This window comes from Phalacrocorax aristotelis, chromosome 5 (assembly GCF_949628215.1).
Source record: "Phalacrocorax aristotelis chromosome 5, bGulAri2.1, whole genome shotgun sequence".
NCBI classification, from domain to species: Eukaryota; Metazoa; Chordata; class Aves; order Suliformes; family Phalacrocoracidae; genus Phalacrocorax; species Phalacrocorax aristotelis.
Window position 1 is genome coordinate 31,082,124 of NC_134280.1, and position 25,233 is coordinate 31,107,356.

At 37.8% G+C, this 25,233-nt stretch overlaps 1 protein-coding gene across 1 annotated transcript; it reads left to right on the forward strand.

Moving 5' to 3' along the window:
* The first annotated feature begins 2,392 nt into the window (after positions 1 to 2,392).
* MPP4 (MAGUK p55 scaffold protein 4) lies at positions 2,393 to 24,526 on the forward strand. Its single transcript, XM_075092504.1, is given in 21 exon segments — positions 2,393 to 2,471; positions 4,485 to 4,606; positions 5,563 to 5,640; positions 6,336 to 6,416; positions 6,993 to 7,124; positions 7,778 to 7,859; positions 9,003 to 9,088; positions 10,297 to 10,368; positions 10,488 to 10,684; positions 11,840 to 11,904; positions 12,708 to 12,725; positions 13,776 to 13,814; positions 14,550 to 14,570; positions 15,794 to 15,808; positions 17,283 to 17,324; positions 18,157 to 18,327; positions 18,952 to 19,032; positions 19,979 to 20,072; positions 20,904 to 21,012; positions 22,946 to 23,080; positions 24,068 to 24,526. Coding segments are annotated over 21 exon segments (1,911 nt in total). The 3' UTR covers positions 24,260 to 24,526.
* The last annotated feature ends 707 nt before the right edge of the window (positions 24,527 to 25,233 follow it).

The window sequence follows — 25,233 nt, forward strand, 5'->3', positions numbered from 1 at the left end:
TGAGTACCATCTTTTTGTAAATATTTCTGCAATGGACTCTGGAGCTACAGCAGTTTCAAAAAAGGTGGGGTGGGACAGGGGAGACACAGGGACAGGACACAGAACAGAGATTAACCAAGCTGAGGGTTACTTGTGTTTTCATATTGCTGTTTATCAGCGAAAACCAGGAGCGCCACTGTCCTGAATGTACTTTGCAACACAGGGATTCCTCTTTCCATGTCTACACCATCCCACAGTGATTTCTGTCCTACTCCTAATGTCTTCAGTAATTAAGAAACAGGTATTCATGACTAGATTTGTAGGGCCTGCTTTGCTAAATCCATCATTAGGTAGATCAACTAAGCTTAAGAAAGGGGAAGGCAAACTCTTAAAGGAACAGAATGCAGACTATTGGAAAAGAAAAAAAATAATTACAGCACAACGCCCAGTTCCCAGTGGATGCGTGGTAGAAGGATTCAGTGTTACATTCATAAAATATGAAAAATAGTTGTTCCTAATGGAAAAATGATTATGCAGTATAATCTAACACTGAAATGGGAATGTTGCATTGGGTACATTTTTGGTAGTCTTTGAAAGAAGAAATCATAATTTTAAAAGCAATCTTTGGATTAGAATTTCAGTAAGATGTATCATTGAGTATCCTGTAGACGTAACTTGAAATGAATTACCAATACTCAGTAATAAAATGTTTGAATCATAATCTCATAACTTCTGGGTTTTTTTCTCCCTTAATTTCCACTGCCTTTTGAAAGCAGTTTTATGGTTTAACAGGAGAGAGGAAGCATGTTCTAAAAATAAGCATTAAGTGGTGCAGTAAAAGTGACAGTAATGCCTTCTGCTTTTATAAGCAGATCATGATAATACTTCTCCTGTTTGTACCTTTGATGTTTTCTGCCCACAGAACTATCTAGAGGAAAATGGCTGCCTTTTTGCTCTACTAATCCAGGAGATAAACGGCTGTACATTTAAAAGAATTTGGTAAGGCATTTCCATTGCATACGGCATCACAATGTCGTTCACTATTGACTGAGGTGCTCAGATATCTGATGTTACAGGGTTTTTTTAACTTGTACACTGAATCATCTCTTGAGTGACCAGCTTAAATATTTAGCTCTTTAAGAGTAATCTTACAATACTGGTAATCATTACAATATCTTCAAACTTGTATCAAATGTAATTTGAAATTAGATCAACTAGGATGTAATGAAGATCCTGAATTACTTCAGATCTTTTATATATAGATTCCTGATGCTTTAGGGTATGAATGCACCATACAGTGTTCCCAGGGGAATCTCCATACTTGTTTGCAAAGAAGAGCTCTGAGAATTCTCTGAAGCAATCTTGTACTGCGTTGTTTCCTATTAGCAATGGGTTAGAGAGCTTCCTCCATTTTCAGTCTAAGAAAACATTACAGGTCAGTGACAGGTTGTCACAGAATTTTAAGGGAGGGAAGGAAATTTTAGAAGGCTTGTTTTTTATATGTGAAAAGTTCAGTGTGACATGGATATGGACTAGTTAGCATAAGTGTTGGCTTCCTGCATTACTTAAAAATTCCTATTTTAAAAGTTAAAGAAAAAAATAATAAGGTAGTATATGCTGCTTTTTATAATGAAAGCTAATATAGGAGGGTTTTTTTAGACTAGCAAATAACTTATTTGACTCTGTCTCTAAAAGTAGCAAGCAATTGTAAACTGCCTGACAGAGATGATAATACCAGTAAGGTAAGATGTGGGGGGTTTTGTTTGGGTTTTTTTGGTGTTCTAATTCACTGTGAGGAAATAGAGGAAAATACAAAATCTTTGTGGAACAAATCCTTCAAAGACCTTAAATTCTTACAGTGATAGAAACAGGGATATTTTTTTTTTTTTAAATCATGTCCTTGCTCAATAAAAATTCAGTAGAAACTCCAGAATCTTTCAATTTTAATATTGTGTCAATAAAAAGATGAAATAAATGTAAAAGGTTCTTGAATGTGATTATTTTTGAAGCTATCTTTATGTAAAACAAGCTTGAAAAGTATTTGGAAAATATTATAACTTTCTATAGTAATACACTTTAGAAGCTGGGGAACAGAAGATGTACAAAATGCCTTGTTGTTTTAGATGGTTTAATGAAACAAACTAATGACAACTCCATGAAGGCAATAAAATGTGATCTTGCAGTTGAGGTTTGCCTGTCTGCATTTCGGATACTGGTGGGTAACTGAATTTATAGATGGGATTCATGTATTTAATTTACACTTGCAACCTGTTGTGCACTTCAAATATGAATGCTTCCCCCCCCTTATTTTAAATTCTGCTTTCTTATCAATGTAAGATACCTGACAGTATTCTGATATGAGTGTACTCTTTTCCCTAGCTCAGCACCTATCTTTGAAACCTATTTGGTGTGAATGCAGTACTCAAAGTGGGTGGAATTTCCTTGAATAAAGGAAAAGATGGAGGTGCCAACAGTCTGCGGTCAAGATAATGGTATTCATAACTTTTCCATCTCTGTTTCAAAGAAAGAGAAAACTAACAAAAAGTTTTATTCCTTGGTCCCTGTAAGTCTTCTTCCATTGAGTCAAGGGAGAGATGAACGTGTCTAGAAGTATTACTAATAATTGGAATTATTCTTGATGTTTAATGGTGGTATGCAGTTAACTTAGTGTCAGAAGAGAATACTTGGCGTTTGTCTTACAAAGTCAAGGGTCTCTGCAGCTGCATCAAGAATTACTAATAACTGCAAGAGGCTCTTTTTTTTTGTTTTTTAAGAAAATGATTCTTTGTTGCTTGAAGGTTTGTGTTTCTGTAATGTAGGGATAGCATTCTAGGAGATAGTACAAGTTAGTTCAAAAAAAGGCAACCAGTAATGAGAAAAAGATCTTGAAAAGTGTCTTCACCAAAGGTACTGTTCAATTAGGCACTAGGAATTTCTTGTAGAAGAGAATCTTTTTTTAAGTTCACTGTATTTTGGGAGGTACTTCCCTATGGAGCTCACAGTCAGGATTTACTGAGTCTATAATTTTTGTAAGTGCTTAGATGTCTGCTTTCCAGAAACAGATGATTCTTTTGATAATGAGGTACATTTCCAGGCTTTCCCAGTTTGGATACTCAATAATTCTGCCTGATGATTGAGGCAAAAGTCCCACCTACAGAAACTTAGCAAGCAAATACACATGAATTTATACAGGCAAGGAGAATACCTCAGTGAAGCTAAAGTTGAAGACAGAGCTCACGTAAGTGTTGGTAACAGCAAGGTCTAGAGCTGATACAGGAAACAACTGTCAGTGACTATAAACATTGTGCTCAGGAGAGAAATAAGTAAAGAAGAGCTTCTGTGTTTAGGTTAGTTGTGTGGACTAGACAATAGCAGCTGATAATATTGTCTGCAGTAGTGAATATTCAGCTACTCTGGGTCCACTGGATGAGCTTTAGTTTTAAGTAATTATTATTTTGACTTAGGCTGATGTAACTTTAGAAGCTCCTAGAGTGTTTTATATCAACATTTTTTGTATTACAGTATTACTCATTGAAAAATGCCAAGTTTAATGTTGTAAATTAATAAAAAGAGAAGTTTCAAGTTACAATTGTATTGTATGATTACATTAGCACTAAAAAGCAAAGAGACAGCTTGTGCTTACCAAAATACACAAGAGTTGAGAACTTACTTTCCTTTGACATTCAGTGGGGATCAGGCATCTAACTCTTATGATGTCTTTAAGAACCCTTGTACCATAATAAATATAACTCCTAGAATTTGGTATGGTGTTGTCTTAGTGCTGTTTTAAACGTTGTGTTTCTTGGGAAGTGTGTCACATCGGAAATGATCTGTTGTCATTTCTGAGGTAAAATTAAATTTGATGCACTCACAAAAATCCAGTTTGTATCTAGGCCTCACTTTGTGTAGCATCTTATCTATTTGTCACTTCTTAGTTTCTGCCTCCTTGAGATTTTTAGAAAGACACTGAATTTTTTGATTTTCCACTGTATTAGAATACTGTTCCTAACAAATCAAGTGCTGCTTCTAATAGTAAGAATCATTCTTCCCCTTCCCTGGGACATGTTGTGGGTGTCTGTGACAATGGTATACATTTGGCAGGAATTTGCATTTTCATTAGTGATATTCTCCACAATGCATGCACTTAAGAGTGGAGAAAAACAGATGGTCCCTGGCCCAAACAGTGGGTTATCCAAAAGAAAAGCCTATAAAATGAACAAGGCAAATCTTTATGTTTACCTCTCCTCAGTAGGAAGGGCAAGCTTGAACCCAGACTGATGTGTGAGATTCCCTGTGTGTTTTTCTCAGAGGTCAGTTTAAAATAAAGCTCTTAAGCAACAGAGTTGATTGCAGGAAACAAGAAAAGCAGGCAGGAAATGGGTGCGTTTCTTGGAAGTATAAATGGAGGACATGGGCTTTTCAAAGGCCTGGGTCACTGTTTGGCTTTGGTTGGTCTTCTGTATTTGAAATGAAATGTCTTGCGCTTCTCTGTTTCTTGGGCTCAGGTATATCTCATGTTCTGACTCTAGTGCTACAAGAACTGAGTTTGCTCTGTAAAAGAGATGTCAATGGTGTTGGCATGTTATATGACCTGCTCAGATCACGCTGGCTGCAAGCGCTTTTAAAGGTAAAGTAATATTCAGCTGTGAAGGCAAAGGTTTCCTAGAAAACAATCTCTAGGGGATAGCTACTTTATTTTGCCATATCAAGACAATAAATGCTTATTTACACTAAGTGCTGATAGTCCTAATGTCAGTCCTAACATCAGCAGTCAAGGTGAACAAAACCACTTATAAAGACGAAGAAAAAAAAGTATTCTCTTTCATAATGTCCTAGACATAAAAGTTCTTCTACTTTACATGTCCATATTAAGGCCAGGATGGTGGAAACACAGACTGAACACAGAACTGCTCAGCTGTCTTTTCTATTCTTAAATCCCTCTATGGCTGTGCATCCCACATCTTGGCATGGGTGCTTGTGAAATTATATGGTTTTGTTTTGCCCACACTGATCTAATGTGTAGCTGAAGATTTTATGTTGTTATAGAATAGAGCTATTGGCTGGTGTTTCTCTCTTGAGCAGAATTGTATCTCTGAGATGAATTCTGTACAAATTCTGCTTTTTCTCTAACTAGAATTTTTTAAACCTTTAAATTTTAAAGAAGGGAAAACTTGCACTGGATAAGAACATCCATAAGGTCACTTTAAATACAGTAATTTATTTGATTTTAAGTTAAATTTACTTTATTAACCAGGCCTGCAACAGGGGGAAGGAAGCAAGCTACAAGTCAGAGAATTAGTGCTGTCAGGCTATTGTCCTGTATAATCAGTTTTTCTTAGTGTAAAATTCAAAACTACAGGATAACTGGCTAGCTGGATGATAATATGGAAAGAATGAATTATAGACTCAATTCCAGATGCATTAGACATTAAGGATTGAGATTGCAAGCTTTTTGGCTGTAGTTGGACTGAGAAATTCCTTGAAATACAACATTATCCTTTGTGTGTTGTGTATGTATCTATATAATAATGTGAACAGATCATATCATCATTACATTGTCTTGTCTATCATGGCATGCAATAGATTTATGAATGCCTCCAACACTACCTTGGAAAAAGACCAGTTCCTGTCACGCTGCAGGCACGTGTATTGACTCGTGAGGTAAGACTGTGTAAACATAGTGTATTGCTTTACTTACTCATACCAAATTAGTCAGCTTAGCTGCAGGTAACAGTGTTCTGGTATTTGTTTTGTCTCAGGTCTGAGTACACTACAGAAACTTGAAAGATTTCTTAGACATTTTTAAAACTACTCAATAACTCTGTGTTGCGGGGGGGCAGCGGTGACAAATGTGTACAGCTGTGATCACTAGACTGCATAAGCCCCGGCCACATAAATTATTTGTTTTAACCATTGGCCTTATATTTTTCTTCCCATGTAACTGTGTGGTTCAGTGTTATGGCTACAATCAAGCAGTCTGACATGAAGATTTTGAAAAGGTTTTGGATTTTTCTAATCATAATAGCTGATGAATTCTTAAATCTGAATTAGAGGGAGGGTTAATGACTAAGTGGAGAAACTGAGGCTAGTGATGAAATTAGTTGAAGCACAGGAGAAAAAACTCATTTTGAGCACATGGCATTGTGCCTGAACTAAATTAAGCCTGGCTGAGTGTTGTGCAGCTGTGATCATATTGTCCAATTCTAGAGCAAACCGTATGGATATGTTGTGAGTCATATAACATGGGGGTTTAACGCTCTTACTATACCATATTCCTCTAAGTTCAATTTAGAGCTTTCTGTATCAATTGTCCACGAGAACCAGCCTCTGTGCTTTCTCTCTCTTACATTTATCAGGTGGTAGAGTTACTGCGTGAAGCCCCTCCGTCTGGAGAGATCAAAGAGCTAAGACGACTACTGCGAGCTCCACACTTAAAGGCAAGTCCTGCTTAGGGAAAGAAAGAGTTTGCTCATAGAGCTGTCTGCAGTGGGAAAGGAAACAGATGGCCAGCTGTTCACAAGAATTGGCGAAAGAGCCAGAAAAGACATAGTTTCCTAGTCGTGACCTAACCTAGTTGTGAAATCAGATGTGGACTGTGTATCTCAAGTACCTGCAGCGGGCTGCATTTTATTTAAGGGCTATGTTTGAGAGAGATCTTTCTGACAAAGTTAAATTCTGAGCAGTTGATGCAGATGTACAAAACCAAATTTTCCTTGTCATTTCAAAACCTGCATTCTTTACCCTGGAGTTCCAAATAGAAATGTTTCATCATTTCTGAGTTTTCCAGAAGAAGCAGAGAGAGGAACTGTTCTTAAAATTTTATTTCACAGTTTGAATTTCCAAGTGGAAAGAAGAAAATGTCAGTGTGTGAATGGGATCTGTGTTCACACAGGACCTTACTCACTGATTTCTGTTTTCTGACCAGTCAGTGTTTAAAGCTGTTCTATTTTATGATCTTTGCTTACGGGTTGGTTTGGGTTTTTTTTGGTTTGGTTGTTTTTTTTTTGTAACAGGCCTTGCTATCTGCTCATGATACTGTGGCCCAGAAAGATTTTGAACCAACCCTTCCACCACTGCCAGACAACATACCTGAAAATGAGGAAGCTATGAGGATTGTCTGCTTAGTGAAAAACAACCAGCCTCTGGTGAGGGAGCTTTCTGATGTCTGTCAAATTATTTTAACTTACACAGGTATTGATAATGCATATTGGTTTCTTTCCAGGAATGTCACAGAGACTGTGTGCATTCTTGTCCAGTGTTCACAGAATCACAAGAATTGTTGAGGTTGGAAAGGGCATTAGGAGACCATCTAGCCCTGCTCAGTGCAGATTAAACTAGAGCAGGTTGTTTAGTGCCTTGTCCGCTCGTGGTTTGAACATTTGGCAGATGTTTTTATCTGATATAATAAAACTGCAAATAGGATTGAGAGCTATTCCATTGGCCAAAATAGTAAAGAAGGGAGTAGAGACTCTGAAAGGTCCTTTAGAATCATTTGTGCTTATAAGCAGAAAACATAGCCCTTAACTAAACTGTTTTAGGAAAAGATAGCTGTACTATTTGATGTAGAAAAGATTTCTTACAGTCAGTCAATGAGTTATTTTACTATGATGAGAGTTGAAGACATTGAAGGACTTAGTACTAATGTTACGTTATTGCTAGATCGGTTTGATGTTAAAAAGGCTGTATCTTTCGATGGTTTTTTTTTTGTCATTGCGAAAATCATACTTATGATGTAAAAGGAAACTTACAGGGGTTCTTCAGTGATCACTGATTTTTTTCTTTTGTTTTTATTTGTCAGGGTGCCACCATTAAACGCCATGAGATAACAGGTGACATAACAGTTGCCCGCGTGATCCATGGTGGGCTGGCAGACAGAAGTGGTATGTGTAATTTGAAACAAAGTAATACAAAAACACAAACTTCAGATATGATATTGGAAGTAAGATAATGGCTCCATTTCTACAATTAGTCTTCCATTATTGAACAAGAAGATGTGTACGTTGGACAGCACTGTAAATAGTGATATGTTGCAGCGACTGTAATTTGGTTTCATTAGTTTTCATATGAATGTGCTACGTTTGTGACTGAGTCGAGGTACAAATCCAGTTTTCATTATGTATTCTTGGTACCAATACCGGGATAAATCTGTCATGAGATTGATCAGGAACATCCCAAACTGCAGCGTAGAATGAATACCAGCAGTTTATTCCCTAATGGAGAAATGGAAAACATCAGTGATTCTATAAGCTAATGGGCTTTAAGGAACATGTAGTAATACTACTTGGCGCTAGTCTACTAAACACTTTTGGTAGCATTAATTGCTAAGCAATCTTCCAAGGGCTTTCCCTGGAAACGTTACTACTTTGTCATCCTGCAATTGAATGTGTTCGGTGTTTCTTGGGAAATGTACTGATATGTAAAACATCAGAAGTAAAATTGAACTTTAATCATTATAAAATAGATCCTTTTAGTATTTTCTGCCCTTTGTATAGAGAAGAAAAGCAAAACTATAGAGAATAGCTGATGAAGTTCCTGGTTTGATTAATGTTCTAATTTAGCTGAAGGAAAATGTAAGAGTAAAAAATACTGTGAAGACTTTGTAAGGGACAGAGAGGCATCCCAAGGCCTCCCACTGCACCTCAATGTTTAAGGGTCTGATTCCAAGTCTCATGGCCTATTAATATAATGGATTTAGGTAGAACAGGTTCAGAAGTTACTTTGGGAAATGGAGCTATGTTAAAATGTTTCTGCTACTTTTAAGGCAAATTATCAATAGATTGTAAAGATGTTGTATGGTGGAGGTGGGAGGGAATAAGAATTCTGAAACATGCAAACTTCTTGTGACCCACAGAAGTCTGCAGTCCTATCCAGGGGCAATACAGCCTAAATCCAAAATGTCTAGAAACTTTTAATGCTACTTTCCAAACCTGTGGTGTATCTGTGTGTCCCTACCTCACCAACCCAAGATAATCCATGCTGTGCTAAAACTGCTGCTGCTGCTTTCATCCTTGTTTTCCCCATAGGGTTACTGTATGCTGGAGACAAACTGGTAGAAGTAAATGGAGTTTCTATTGAGGGACTTGAGCCTGAGCAAGTTATTAATATTCTGGTATTGAATCTTTTTTCTACTTTGTACCTTAAGAGTAACTGTATGCTGTTTCTTTTATGTACACACTCACACATGAGCTTGCATGCTCAGAAAATGCAGATTATTTCCTTACTGCAGATGAAGTTCACAGCTACTCATGAAATTGGAATGTATGAAACGAGAATTAAATCTAACACCTCTTCTGGACAGAAATTAACTTAATTGTGGCTATTCCACCTGCAGCTTCTGGAAAAAATATTAATTTCACAGAATCACACAGAATCACAGAATCAGAGATTGGAAGGGACCTCAGGGATCATCTAGTCCCACCTTTCTAGGAAGAGCAGAATCTAAACCAGATGGCCCAGTGCCCTGTCCAGACAACTCTTGAAGGTGTCCAACGTGGCCGAGTCAACCACTTCCCTGGGGAGATTATTCCAATGGTTGACTGTCCCCACTGTGAAAACTTTCCCACTGGTGTCCAATTGGAATCTCCCCAAGAGCAATTTATTCAGACTTTACTGATTCATAACTTCTTGTGAAGATCCACTCTGTTAATGTTCCACAAGTAGTGGAAAGATGCTATTCTAATAAGAGTCCACGTTACAAAATGCCCTAAAGCAGAATGAATGAGCTTGTAAGCTACATACCTCGCCTTTGAAAAAAAGGGCAGTGGTAACTGTTGTCAAAATTCTCATAAAGAAATCTGTTGAGTTGTCCCTGTTACTTATCATTTTGCCCACAATCTTTCAGGGGTCTTCACTGCACAGTGTTAGTGCCAGTCAGTAAGGTATTGCTGTATGTAATCAGCATCAAGCCTTTCTATGTGTTATTTCCTTGGTTGTACTGTTTCTAGGTATAAGGAATACAAACTCTATTGGAATGCTTAAGTCTGAAATACTTTTTTTCCCTCATCCCCTTTACATCTCTTGTCTAACCAGACCCTGCTGCTAATTTAAATTAGATTTCAGTAGAAAACTTTGGTATCAATTAATGTTGAAATTGTGTATATTTATAATGAAACATAGATCTAATTGAATTAAAAATATTTAGCAAGACTTTGAAGTTTCATTCTTGAGTTTCCTTTAAAAAAAAAAGATACAATATTGTCATACTGACTCTGTCTGCCTAAATTCTGTTTGTAATATAGCCATTATAGTAATGTCAAAGCCATGCTGTGTTAAGTTTGTGCTGTCAATGTTTGGTTATCTGTGTTTTTAATAATTTAGGCCCTGTCTCAGGGGACAATTATGTTCAAATTAATTCCAGTTTCTGATCGGCCTGTCACCAACCAAACAACAGTAAGAGACTTTCTTTTTTCCTGATTGTTACTGCAAACAGTTACCCCAATAATGTTTAATGATGTGATACAAAGAAACGGAAACAGCTTCCATTTACTCTTGTATATTTTCTTTACCAGCTCTATGTGCGAGCAATGGCAGATTACTGGCCCTTGCAAGATCCTGCCATACCATGTGCTGATGCAGGTTTGCCTTTTAAGAAGGGTGAAATACTCCAGATTGTGGACCAGAATGATGCTCTCTGGTGGCAGGCCAGGAAGGTTTCAGATCTCAGTGCCTGTGCTGGACTTATACCCTCAAATCATCTTCTTAAAAGGTAAAGTCTTAATTCTTCTGAGTTCCAGTTAAAAAATTAGCCAGTTATTCAGACTTTCCTATTTAAAATTTTCGTAAGTTAATTAGCAGTATGATTCAGAGTGACCTCTGACAAACATCTCTCCTTTTCCTGTTTTCTGACTTCCTGCTCTCCTTACCTTAAGAGCATCTATGTGAGAACAAGCTTTTGAAAGCATCCGTATCATCTTAAATTGACGTCTAAGAAGCTTGCAGCAGTTGCCTAGTTTCTGTGCTAGCTGCTAAGACATCTAGTGGAGTGTAGCAGCTGAAAGATGGGTGGAAATTAAGGGCCCAGACTGTTCAGGACCATTGCCTATGATTTAAGAAAAAGAAAGGCGGGGGGAGGGGAAGGGATGAAGAGTGGAATACTAAACATTATAGTATAAGGGCATAGCCATATCAAGAAACAGTATTTATTTAAAGATGTCCTGTGAGGCATGAGTGACCTCTTCAGTTTTGGTCAAAACTGAGTAGACCAGATTAAAAGAGAGGAAAAAAACCTCACCAAAACAAACAAAAAAAATGCTCAAGGAAGAACAAGGATACCCTGCCTATTATTTTCTGCATAAATGGCCCGTTATTTTTACACTACGTGCTTTCAGAACTGCTGTAGCACACTTATCAGTTTGACCCTCTAACCACATGTCCCATCAGTGTTACCCTCAGGAAAACATAAGGCCATGAAGTTGTAGATTATAAGCTTTGATTTGTACTATACATAAACCTAACTGTGGTCTGTATAATGAAAGCTGAAATCAAACTACGTTGTGATTGAGGCTGCAAGCAAGAAGCTCTGTGTAGTAACAGAGGCAGTAGTACTACTTCCAATACTACACTGTCCTACTTCCAGGAGTCTGTACCACAGTATGGCTTATCTTCCTGTCCTTATATATAAACTCAAAATACTCTACTGATGCGCTGCTGATTTGTAAATTGTCTTTAAATAGTTCTGATAGCATGTCAGCTTTCTTTCAGGACTTTTCAGGGGGCTAAAACATTGCTCATGCTTCCATTCTTGGTGTCTTCTGACAGCTCAGTACTGATTGATGTATGTGTAAGCAGTGAACCTGACTGGAGTACAATGTGCTTGTGGACTGTTTTGTTTCTTTAACTGTGATAATTTATTTCTATGTAGGAAGCAGCGAGAATTCTGGTGGTCTCAGCCTTTCCAGCCCCACCTCTGTCTCAAATCATCAATGTGTGAGTGAAATGTTATTTAAATGGTAGAGTAGGAAAGAAAGGTCTTGTCTCTATTTCCAGGAATACTGAAATAGAAGCTCACACAATTCATTTTAATTCAAATAAATTGTTTCTGGAGCCCTATTGTAACCTCAGACATTTAACTATCCCCACAAAAATAAATGCTTCATGGTAGCTGTACCTGGAGTACTGATGGTGGAGGTTGTTGTCTCCAGTGTATTTGGGATCTGACTGTGAGAGAATCTATGAATACAACTCCTTCTGAAGTCTGTAAGATCTAGGAGGTCTCTAGGAGAGCCAGTTGTCTCTAGGACAATTGGATGTGAATAGGTCTGAGGTGACAATTGTACTAGCCTGGCTTTCCAGGGACAGAGATAACAGTTCTGCACTGGAAGATGCCCTGTGGTATGGTTAGAATGTTTCTTTGTCACCAAAACTATTGAGAGAAAGATAGAACTTTTTTCCTTGAGGTGTAAGATAAGCTATGCTGCCCATGACTTTATTTGTGATGCCAATCCAGAAATATTATCCTCTGCCTATATATAAATAAAAACTATAACTTTCTGTAAACATGCAATTATTCCCAAAGAACCTTCTTCCTGTTTTCTCCTTCCCCATTTTTTTTCCTATGGTTTTTTATACTAGTATAAAACTAATTTTTCTCCTGTGAAAACTCCCAGATTGAGTGTGTTTCATTGCCTAGGATTCTTCTCGCACTGATTGCTTTGTTTCTTAGAGCTGGAGCTTTCTTTCACCACAATTTTATTGCATTTTAACTGCTTCAATGGATATACTGTGGGCAGTAAGCACTGTGGAAGAAGGTAGGAGATCATATCTGGCCAACGTTGCATTTCTGTACCTAGAATCAATACAGCACATGGTTTTACATGCTTTTTAAAAAGTTGTCAGAAATGAGTCAGTTGGGTTTCTTCTGCATATATTTACCATAGTTCTTCACATTTTGTGTGCTTACCATCACTGAAATCAAGCCTTTTTCCCTTGAAATAGTAGAAGCTTACATTGCCTTAAAGTGGAAACTTAAGCTATGCCTTATCTGGTAGGGGACCGACAGTTTGGATGGGTTGCTTTGAGGAAGGAAAGACTACTTTTTCCTTTCTCCTTTCTTCTCTGTTTTTCTCTCCCATCTTCAGCAGCTGACCTGAGCAGTTCTGAGACAGTAGCTTTTTAAAGGATACATATGGGAGATCATGGTTAGCAGATGCCCTGGCAATTGCCCTGTAACTGGGAAATAGCTCCTACTGGGCCTATCTGGAGGGACATGCAAGAACAGAACACATAAACAGTGCAGTATTGTGAGCGCATGAGGTTGCCCAAGCCCATGAGATCACATTTCAGGGATCTGAATTTACGTGGTCTGGGGATGGAGGGGGAGCTGAATCAATCTTTTCCTTTTATTCCATGTAAAAATAATAATAATAAAATCAACCAAACAAAATGCTTTCATTGAGTGAAGCATATTGGAAAGAAACACACTTTTAAAAGCTACAGGAGAGAAGGGAGTGAGTGGAAAATTATATTCTGTCATGGTAATACTTAAGAAATAGATAACTACAGGATAAACGTGTTAAATCTCTTTTTTAAAAAGGAGAATTCAAGTTAGACATGTTTGCCTCTGCCACAAGCCCTTCAGAGCGCTAGTTTAAGAGGAGCCTTTTGCTCACTAAAGACAGGGAACATCAGTAAATTAGAGTTGACAGTGTTAAAATCCTTAAAGATGTCTAAAGCTGATCTGAGCTTCAAATATTTTCTTTCTGATGCCTGAGTTCAGTCTTGTAAGATCTGTAAGGTTTTTTTCCTCCCCAGTGTTTTTCTGATTCAGATGAATTTTTTCTCCTTGTGTTGATCTGTAGAGGATGACATGCAGATTGATGAGAAGTGTGTGGAAACAGGTAACTAAATTCCCTTGAGATTATTCTATTTGTTTCAAGGTAGTAGTTAGTTAAAGCCTGATTTTTGTTTCTGAGATGAAAACACTCATTCCCCTAGTGAACTCGAATGGTAGAAAATTCTATTTTTCATACCCTGGAAAGCTCACCCTGTATTAGTGTATTAAAATGAGCTCTTTACAGTTCTGGTGTACAGTGCTTATAGTGAAGTGTATTGCCGAAAAGGACCACCCCAAATTATCTGCCTGAATGAGATCCAACCTATTTGATTCAGGTTTTGGACTGTGGCTGTAATGTTACTGTAGTTTTTGCCTATTGTAGATTTAATGCCACAGATGATTGTAGTCTTGGAGAATCCACACAATTATCAAGAAACTGATCTCAGGAGAATACATTTTTAGGCACAGAGCAAGAATAAGTTTTTATGTGTAAACAGTACATGTGAAGACTGTTAGCCTGACTTGCTCCCTAAAGCAGCACAGTTCATTCTTCCTTCTCAGAAAGCTCTCATGGATGGGTGTGATCCTGTTAGGACTGGGTGGTGAGAGATCAGACAGTTAATTCAAGCATGGTGAGCTGTATTCTGCCTCCTCAGCATAGAGGGAAGAGGGGAAAGTATGCGTGAGACAGACTGACAGGGGCTGGGAAATTTATTTCTGATTCTGAAATTCCATAGGAGGAAAAGAATTAAATTTTTAATTTATTTTTATATCTTTGCTATCTGGATTACTAAACAAGATGAAGAAACGTTTGAGTCCGGTAAGTTCCTCTGACCGAACTCCAAATTCCTTGGTATCGTTCTGCTGTGAGAAGGGTATCCAGAGACAAGCAGGTGACAAAAACCAGAATGCCATTTTAGCTTTAGAAGCCGTTCTGGCTTGAAAAGTCATTATGCAAAATGCTGTTGCCTTAAGCTTCCTCTGGCACTCTGATTACCTTAGCAGTAGTAAGGTTTTTGTCCTGTTATCCCACAAGTGTGCGTATTTCTTCTCATGCATCAGTACCAGATCTGTTCATCAAATCCTAATCAGTTATACTGGTGCAAGCTGTGAACGCAGGGGCTGCACTGATGTCAGCGGATAATTGGATTTCCTTAGGGTTACAGAGGCCTGAATCCCCAGTGGCTGTAGGAGTTTATGTGGTATGGAGGAGAGCTGTTCTGGATTCCTGATTGTGTGCATGGCTGGTGTACAAGAAACAAAAATGCTTTTATAAAATGAATTATTTTTGTATAACACATACAATCAGTCGGTGGGGTTTTTTTTAACCAAGCTGTTTTGGCTTTGTTTTTTTTAGGGAATAGCTACCTACTTACAGCATATTCAGAGTTCTGCAAAACTTAAGTCTTCTAAAATAAATCATTTTTCCACTAAAATAAATCTCCTACTGCTGAACTTCTTGTTTGAGATATTTGGTAATCTTGTGGAGAAAATGTCATTCCACATTACACTTGCTCTTTTCCACAAGGTTCCTACTTGCCAGTCAGATCTTCTCTTATCACAGGTCGTTTGTTCTCTTACACCTCTTAAGCAATGCCTAAAGCTTTTAACACAGAACCAGTAGGTCTCAGGGCAGTCTTTTGTTTTCAGGCCAGGATGTTTCTGATAACTGCACTTGGGGATTACTCTTGCAAATCCTATTCACCACTCAATGCTGAGTCAGCTCTCTGCTGATTCCAGACAGTCAGAGGTATAAATATGCAAATATTTGCTATCCTACGTTTTACTTTAACCAGTAGCTGAACATCTGAGTGATGTATTTTATAAGTGTGATACTGACATAGATGCTGTTTTGAGTCTTTAACTTTCTGGGAACTGAGAATTCACACTCGAACAGGCATATTCTAGACTTAAAGCCTTCAGTACCTGTTTCCTAAATTTCCTAAATGCATTGCACAATGCTGGTTGGATTTTTTTTAATCTTAGTATAGACTGTCTTCACAAAACTAATTGTTTTCTGTCTGTCTCTATCCGAATGTGCAGAGGAGCTTAAAGAAGGTAACTCTAATTTTTTTTCTCCCTGACTCCTAGAAGCAGTATTCTATTAGAATTCATCTGTGTTTATTGCATTAGCAGGAACTACCACTCCTCGTACAGTACCTGGTAGCTGAATTGCTTGTTCCCTGTAGGATTCCATACTGCCCTCCATACCATAGAACAGATAAAGCAGAAATGCTCAAGAAGGTTTGAATGACGACTCAAAAGACCTGAAGATAGAAATTATACGGGCATATGTTAGCTGAACAGTACTCTGAACTTTGCCCTGAACGAGCAGTTTTGTGCCAAGTAGTTTTTTCTACAGTCATAGACAAGGAGTTGTTAGTACATATAGAAATATAGCAATAAAACTGTATTTTTAAAGGTACAGGTAGTGAAGAGTGTATAGCTGAGAAAGATACTAAGATGCATCTAATTTTTTGATACTTGCATGCTTATGAGATAACTGTCAACCAAAGAATCTAGTGCTAAAAGATGATACATTTTATGCTTTGCAAATGAAAATAATGTTCTTGTCCTGGAACAATTACTACCTTTAAAGATGTGCCTATGTCTTCTGTGTCTTATTCTTGCTTTAACAAGGCCTAAATAAAGGGAATGCACAGCTCGGATAACTACGTGCGTGAGTCGGGGAAAATTAGGGGTCCCTTTTTGAAGAGAAATCTAAACACTGCTGACCCCATTTTTTTCTTAGTTATTTGCTTTCAAATCACCTTTATAAAATAGTTTCTAAACTGTTTGAGCATTGATCTATTGGGAAATTGATATTTTTGACCCTTAGAGGAGAGATTTTTTAAAAAAATATATGTAGAGATTTTTAGAAGGCTCACCTGAATGGTAAAGCCTTCACAAGAAATAGCATGAGAATGGGAACAAAAAGAATTGGAGGAAACAGATTCATCTGGGATGTTGGAGCACAGATATCACTGATCCAAAGATTATTAAAAAGAAACGATAAAATCAGTTCTTAATTCTGCCTGAGCAGATACATGTTGCATTTTCCATACATGCTATTGGGCAGAAACTGAGATAAATTCTTTTATTTCTGATTTTGAGCTACTGACTTGTTGGTTACTGTAATGTTATAACTAAAGAATTCTTGTAAGCTATGTTTCACCTGAAAAGCTTAAATTATGTGGAGGTTTTTTCACTATAAATATTTCAAAACATTGTCTGGAGTTATCTTTGGAGTGAAACAAATAAGATGTTGAGTTTCAAACCTAATTTAGAAAATACCAAGACTTTCTAAGTTTAATTTTTCTCTTACAGAAATATTGGTCCTTTGAATTGGTTATGTGAAATATTCGAATATTTCATATTCTGGAATATTGTGCTTTTTTATTAGATTAGGCATGGCACTTCCATATGTTTACTGAAACACTGTTTTTTATTTGGGATCAGCAATAATTGTTAGCCATCTAGCTCTCAAATTTCCACTAATTTTTTTAATGAATAATTGTTCCTTGTGTTCTAGAAGAGGAAGAATTTGGTGAATTTGGTCAACGAGTCTTTATTGGTATGGAATGACTAAAGATAAGTAAAATGCTGGGGCTTGATCTAGATTAAGTGCTTTTCTAAAGTTAAATAAAATGCTTTGTTCTTTATTTCACCTAAAAACTTACTGAATTGAATTCTACTTGCTCTGTTTTCCAAACTTCAAGAAGTTGCTTTCCTCCTACTAATACTTGTTCTCTCCATTTAAGTCTCTTGTATACTGAGACCTGGCTACCACTATTTTAACTTGACTGGCTGTTAAGATTTCCCTTCCTTCACAATTAATTTTGTTAGAGTGTAATGTTGTTCTGTTGTCTGTCATCCATTGAGAATAATCATAAAGTCTCTCATTAGAAAAGTAGACCTAAAAGTGAGGTTTTCAGAGTTGGTTGTAAGGTGGACTAACAACCTGATCCCTGTTACTAAACCACAGTGACCTGTAAAATATTTGGATTTGTTCTGGAGGCTGGAGCAAATGTTCAAGATTTGCTTTAGGAGAGTGGACCAGCTACACTATCAAAAAACAGTTGACCAGTTCCTTAGTGATGTTTCACGTGGTCAAAAACTTCTCCTTTGGCTTGTTTTGGGGATCTTTTGGGGGTCTTTAATTCTGGCCTAATTTTCAGGCAACTTTCAGTAAGGTTTTACCTCCTCTTTAGCTGTCTTTTAATGCTCAGAGATTCTACCAAGCTGACATAGCAAGCGCAGCAATGAAATTCATTAACTTTAATCCTGCAAAAAGCTCAAAAACCCAGCATGTTGTATAGCTTAGAAAGAGACACTCTAGACTAAAGCAACTAGTTTGCCTTCATTTCAGGAGTATTTTCCAGTACTATTATCTTTGCCCTTTACAGCTGGTTTCCGCAGAAGTATGCGCCTGTGCCGCAGAAAATCCCGGACCAACCAGCAGTCATGTTATGCTCGGTGCCCCAGCAGCTGTTACAGCACTCTTGCAGCTCCATATGAAGAGGTGGTTAGGTACCAGCGGCACCCAACGGACCGGAACAGACTAATTATACTAGTGGGTAAGAGGTTAATTACTTTCTTATGCAAATTTCAAAACCTGTAACAGAGGGGAGGAAACAGTCAGTCGTGGTCTGATCCACTGAGATTTCCTGCCCCTGACTGCAGCTGTTGCAGACTGTGTTAAGTGCGTGGATATGGCAATGGTAAGAAAAGTGTTTAAAGTTAAACTCCAGACTAGAAAAAGCTCAATCACGGGCAGTATGGAAAGCTAAAAAGTTGCCTTTAATAATGCTTGCTATAGGAAATATGGTATTAAGTGGGCTGCAGGGTCTCAAGTAGTCTTTAATGATGGTGACTGAAAGGAAGCTGCTGGTCTGCAGTGTTCCATGATCCTGATAAAGCAAACCAGGTAAAAGCAAACCCGTTGTCCTTTCTAAGTCTGGAATTATTTGATAATTTTGTCTTTTTTAAAATGGTATTGCTGAGTTGCCTCCTGAGTATGACTGTATTGCTGGGAGGTGATTTGTACCCTGAATCAATTAAGATGCTTTGGTCACTGCTGGTACATTTTTTGGGAAGTTATTTACATTTCATTTGTGCATGTGCAATGTGTTAGAAAATGGGGGGTGCACATGCAAAAAGTGCCTCTGTCAGTAATATTAGTTGCTTTTCCAACTTCTCAGGTCCTGCAGGAGTTGGTGTGAATGAGCTAAGGCGAAGGCTTATTGCAAGTAACCCACGAGAGTTTCAAAGTGCTGTACCTCGTATGTAATGTTCTTCCTCTTTCCCCCCCCACCTCCTTCAAACATGATTAGGAAATGTCAAGTACCTCCCTCTTGCCTTTACATATTCATACACTCTGCTGCATGGCTGGTTTTTCAGCTCTACTGCATGCCAGAGGCATTTGCTCTTATAACGGTTCATTTAAATACTATCTTTCTCCTTATTTTGGCACATCAGCCAAAGGTATTTTCAAGTTGCAGCCCCTGAAACACTTAAAGCTTTATGTAGCAGTAGATTCTCTGCATTGTTTTGTTTAATCTCAATGTTTGTTTTTCCTAGATTTAAAAATATTCCTTAGGGATATTGTAAGTTCGTAGTGTTTAAGTGATCAGATATGAGAATAAAGGTAACAGAAGTTGGTGCGTAATAGGCTTTGCAGCTTTCCTTATTAGTCTTCTAGTCTCAGATGAGACTTATACAGCTTCATTTCTGATGTAATAATTGAAATTGTTTCTACCTGTGCTTATTTGGTTCTTGTGATTTGGATAACCAAACAGGAAGTGTTTGGTTGAATATTCAGGAATTCTTTTGTGCTTAAGATTCCAGATACGGGGAAGGTGCAAGTGTGGGAAGGCTTCTGGGATGTTTCAGAATTAACTTTAATAAATTTTACCTCAGAGGAGTAAAAACAGTTGTGCAGCCAGTTCCAAAGCAGTTCCTGATTAGTTCAAATCACAGATATTTGGATTAAACAATTCTTCCATTCTAAGAAATGTAGCTGTGCTTTGCTAATTTTCAAGGACTTGCCACTGGGCAACCAGTACATGAGACAAGGCTTTTGCTTTGGATTAACAAATGGAAACAACTCATTTTATTACTGATGAAAATACTGATTTATAGTGTGTCATGAAAGTTGTCTCATTGTCATTTATAAAACTACAGGAATTTACTTGCAGTTGATTTTTGTGTGTGTGTGTCTCCTTTCAGACACCACTCGTGTTCAGAAGAGTTATGAAATGAATGGTCGTGAATATCACTACGTTTCAAAGGAAACTTTTGAAAACATGGTGTATAGCCACAGGTAACTAGGAGAGACCAATTACGTTTTTGTTACTTTAAATGTAACATGATCCAAGAAAAGGTGGTTTTGTGGTTAGGTCCCAAGTCTGGGCTCTTCCACTCATACTTATTATGTGTGTTTGGTATAAATTTTGGTCAATCTACTTAAGCCCATCGCTTAAAAAAACTGTGTTTGTGCAGTTACAAATAAGCTTCTGTACAATTAATCTCAGAATCCTTCTAAAGGAAAGTGGGACCTCCAGGCCTGAGCTCATGTGATGTGCTTGTAAGTTATGAGTTTGACCCTTCTGGAAACAAGACTGCTTTCCAAAATTGAGCAGGGAGTAAGACCTGTTCCTGGACTACATCTCCATTGCAAAACCTCTGCAGTGATGACATCTCCAGCACCTGAACTGTAAGGACCAAACTTTGAAAAGTGTCTGCTCCTTTCTTATGCATCAATAATCCTTCTGCTAAGACAGACCAGCTCAGCATCAGAAGCTACGCTCCTTGAGCTGTGCCATGTGCTTTGAGATCTTCTGATTTATGAAATTATTAGTACTATAGAAATTACAAGCATTTTATCATTAGAATCACAACCTCTAAACACAAAATTTGTAACAACAAGATGAGTAGAAAATGCATGCTTTGGAGATGTCGACCTGTAACAGTTCTGATTTTGTGCCCAGTGTAGCAGGGAAGAGCAAAGGTGGAGGTTGTTCACCAGCGTTCACTATGTTTTACGATCATTGACTCTTGATCGCTGGATTACATTTGAAAATTTAACCCTTAAATGGAACCTTTTGAGACTCAAGTGCTCTTTAATTTTCCTTCTTCCTCATCACTGTTGCAGGATGCTGGAATATGGGGAATACAAAGGGTACCTGTATGGTACTAGTATTGATGCAGTGCGAACAGTCCTCGATGAAGGCAAGATCTGTGTAATAGATTTAGAACCACAGGTGAGTTGTAAAGGGGCAGGGACTCTACAGTTCGTATCTCCTGGGAGGTAAAATAATTCTCTGTACATTCCAGAGTTATTGGAATAGTGTTAGTTGCTTTGTCTTGTTTTTCACTTTAGCTCATGGTGCTTATTAATACAGATTATTCTTTGCATGGGTTTTGGAGGGGGACAGTACTGAAGTAACAAGTATATACAGATCAGTATAGTTCATTTGCTTCCAAGGAAGCAGCTGCATTATTAGGTGGAATGGTACAGAAATTAGTTCTCATACTTTCTTAGAACAAGGATTATTCTTTCATGTGGAGACTGTTGCATGGGATTTCCTCCTCCTGCAAGCCCTGTTAGTTGAGAGTTCTGTCCTTCCATTAGCAACCTCTGAACACGCTTTGGTAAAAGCAGCAACTATTACAGTAATCAAGCAAAAGCAGGGAATTATATCATGCATTTATTTCTCTTCAGAAGTAACATAACAGCTGGGAGTAAGCTGCTGGTGCGTGTGACCAAACAGCTCTGCAAGAACTTCCAGCCAGTGCTCACTAAACAGACCACTCATCTAGGGACCACAGCAAATGTTTACTCTATGAGAAAGGGCAGCTTGCACAGCTTCCACATATGCCCTAGCAGATATTGGCAAGAGGTGCTTCAAATACTAGGGTGATTACCAGATGTTTCTATGCTGGGCATTGCAGAAAAACTTTGAATGCAATCTTTGCATTCTTCTGTATTTTTTTTTCTTAATTACTTTTATTACCTCCAACACCTTCAGAAATACCACACTAACCTTTTCACTTAGATACTACTCACTTATTTTTTTCCATTCTATCTTTGCATTGAATTTGCTGACAAAGATATGGCTAATATAGGCCTGAGTTTCTGAATATCTAAGAGACTTAAAGCTGTGTCCAGCAAAATCCTACTAAACTACGCTGAATTATTTGAATATTTAGTACTTAGGAGCTGTTTAGGCTACTGGGTTTCAGCATCTCTTCTAACTGAATATAAAGAGAGACACCATAGCTCAGTAACTTTTAGATACTTCCCTCTACTTATGCAAAGCCAGTGTAGTTAAAGCCTTAGGGTAGCAGTAGTTTGTGCTGTTTGAAATAAGAGTTGTTACATGAGCTGTGGGGTACTACTCAAAAACCAAACCGCTATCAGGGGCAGATTAGGCCACACTTCAGTCTTCATTTCACATCTAAATGCCCTTGGGTTTCTTCTGCTACGCTTCTAAACAAGAGGGAGAAGAGTGGGAAAAAATGTAACGTTGCTACTTGAACAGATGTGCCACTATCAGTTTTTTAGGGTGTGAGTTTAAAGGACAAGTTTTGGGAAGGGTGAGAAGTAGCAGGATAGCTGTTCTTCAGTAACTGCAAAGAGGTAGGAGAATTACTGCCAAGTTGCATACTTGTATTTTAAATCAGGTGGCTTGGCCAAGTTACATGCTGTGCTTTTTTTTTTTGTTCTCATTCCCTCCACTGCTTTGCAGTAGCTTAAAAATGCTTATTAGCATCAGGGAATGTTGCACAGCACAAAGACTTCCAAAAGCAGGATACCTTCTTCCAGTATGGAGCAATAAAGGTGTACCTTTCCCAAAGGTAGCTCCTCAGCAGTTAAAAAAAAAAAACAGATTTCAGAATCATTTTTAATGTTGTTGCTGTAGAGATCTGTTAATGATGATGTCCAGTCTTTCACTGGAGTTAAAAGCATCTCCTAAGAAGGCCACCAAGCAGAATTAAGTGATTGCCATGCTACAGTTGTTTTAACAATGTCTGGCCCAGAGATTTTTAGTGAGGTCATTTTAAAGTAGGTATTCGTGAGAAAGATTACTGCTAGACCTGGAGATAACAGCACGTTGTAAACAATTGGCTTTTTATGGGAGTAAAACTGAGATTAATACACTTGAAATACTTCTTTTAACTCTTAATTTGCAGGGCATACAAGTAGCCCGGACTCATGAATTAAAGCCCTACATTATATTCATCAAGCCATCCAGCATAAGCTGCATGAGGCAGACTCGTAAAAATGCCAGGATCATTACTGATTATTATGTGAACATGAAATTCAAGGTGAGATTTGGGAACTGAAGAGAGTCGTTATTCTGGGGTTCTGTGTTTAGAGTAATGCAGTCTACTATGTTACTACATTACATCTTTAAAAGATCATTGTGTCTTTAGGATCAAATCTAAGTTGTTATTGCCTTTTTCTCTTTGGTTTGTTGGGGTCTTTTTCCCCCTCCAGTTCTGCTTTGAAGCAGAAGGGTTGTAATTTGTACCTAGGGGACTGAGGCATTTTCCTTCAAAATGTTCTTAAAAGAGAGGCTATTTTGTGTATTTTTGTTTTTATTAACTGCCTTGCGACAAGATTTGAGTCAACACATATATTTACTGTTTGCAGTGAAATATCTGGAGTATTCTTCATTCAGTAATTTAATTAAATCTTTTTTTCATGTAGTTATAGGAATGTATTGTTATTTCATGTATGCTTAATGACAGTATCAATTCTATACTAAGGTCTATAGATAAAACAATTTCTACTTGTAGGAAATGCATATCTTCTACTTACAGTGTGTCTAGTGCATTGTTAAAGTTGTTTCCATGCAAATCGTAATTAAGTTTAGCATCTTAAAATTTTTGACTCCTCAGTCCATAACGGTATAAGGAAATGAATCATGATTCCTATGGTAGAAACAAACATGAACACTGGGAAAATTAACTAAAATGTGGAATAAGAACACAAGTGTCAGCGGGTTTGCCTTCCAGTCCCTAACATCCTCTGCCAGCACTTGTCAGCAGAGTAACCTTTCAGGGGCAGATGGAGCATACTGAGACACAAGGTATTTCCTTGGGAAGCATATGGCAGCCAGCGCTCTTTCGGAGAGTTGGAACTGACTGTAGCATGTGTACTTTGCTATAGAAAACTGTAAATGACGTAAAGTACACTGGCACTCTCTATTCACCTCCTGTTTACATGGCCCAAGGTATTCTGCAGATGCTATGCGGGTATGTTTCTCTTTCCAACATGGAAGCTTTATAGCCTTTCTCTGTGTCTTCCAGGAAGAAGATTTACAGGAGATGGAAGATTCAGCTAAGAAAATGGAAGCTCAGTTTGGTCAGTTCTTTGATCAAGTGATTGTGAATGACAATTTACAAGAAGCATCTGCACAGCTACTGTCTGCAGTCCATCGTGCACAGGATGAGCCCCAGTGGGTCCCTGCAATATGGATATGCTCAGACACTCAGCCCTAATTCTGAGCAGCAGGCAGCTTCAGAAAGATTACAGCTTATGTTTTACTTCAAGAATAATCCTAATGTCAGGATTGCAAGAATTTATCTTTGTATGTGAGGGATTTGGAAGAGGCTTAAGACAGAAGGTACTACAGGAGATATAATCATACTCTGTTCTGTGTAGCTCTTCAGCTTTTTATGTTAAAGTTACATTCACTTTTGTACAAAAAAAAAGGACATATTCTGAGCTCTGAATTACAACAATAAAGAAAAATTTATTTTCTTGCATGTACTTGCATGTTTTACTTGTACATAGCTATGGAAAATTCCTTTCTGTTCTTTTTATCATGGTCATTCTGGTACTGTGATACCTGTACATTCTGGAAGCCTTACTTACAAATGATTCTCAGTCAATGTTCAGTCTTTGAGCAAAGAGTGTTACTATGAAGTTAGTGGTTTGCTTCTTATACTTTTTACCTTTTAAGACAAGAGCAGAGTGGTGTTGTCACAATAAAAATGGCTCTAGAAACCGTAGTTATTTTCACAATATACATAGTATGTCTTGTCTCTTGTTCAATCAACTCAAGTGAGTAAAAACGGCCAGAACATGGATTTACCAAAGACGAAAATAAAGTCTGAAGCCCCTTTTCCTATTGGTTTGCTCTATGGTATCTGATATCCCTAAGAAATGGAATTTTTGGAACTGTCTGCTAAAGATGTAACAATGGCAAAACAGAAGTGGAGGGCCAGAGATGGAAACTGAGAGATAAAGAAGCACTTGTTTCATGACTATATCCTTGAGGAGAGCTGAGAGATTGATCAAAGCAAACAACTTGTCTCAGAAGCTGCTGAGACTGGGGTGATAAAATGTATGGTCAAGGACAGCAACTAATTGGGATGTAGGTAAGAACTAAAACAAAGTGCCCAGTAGGGGAACTATCCTTGTTATAACACTAAAAATCAGGCGCATGGGCCAGGAACAGCCACCACTCCCC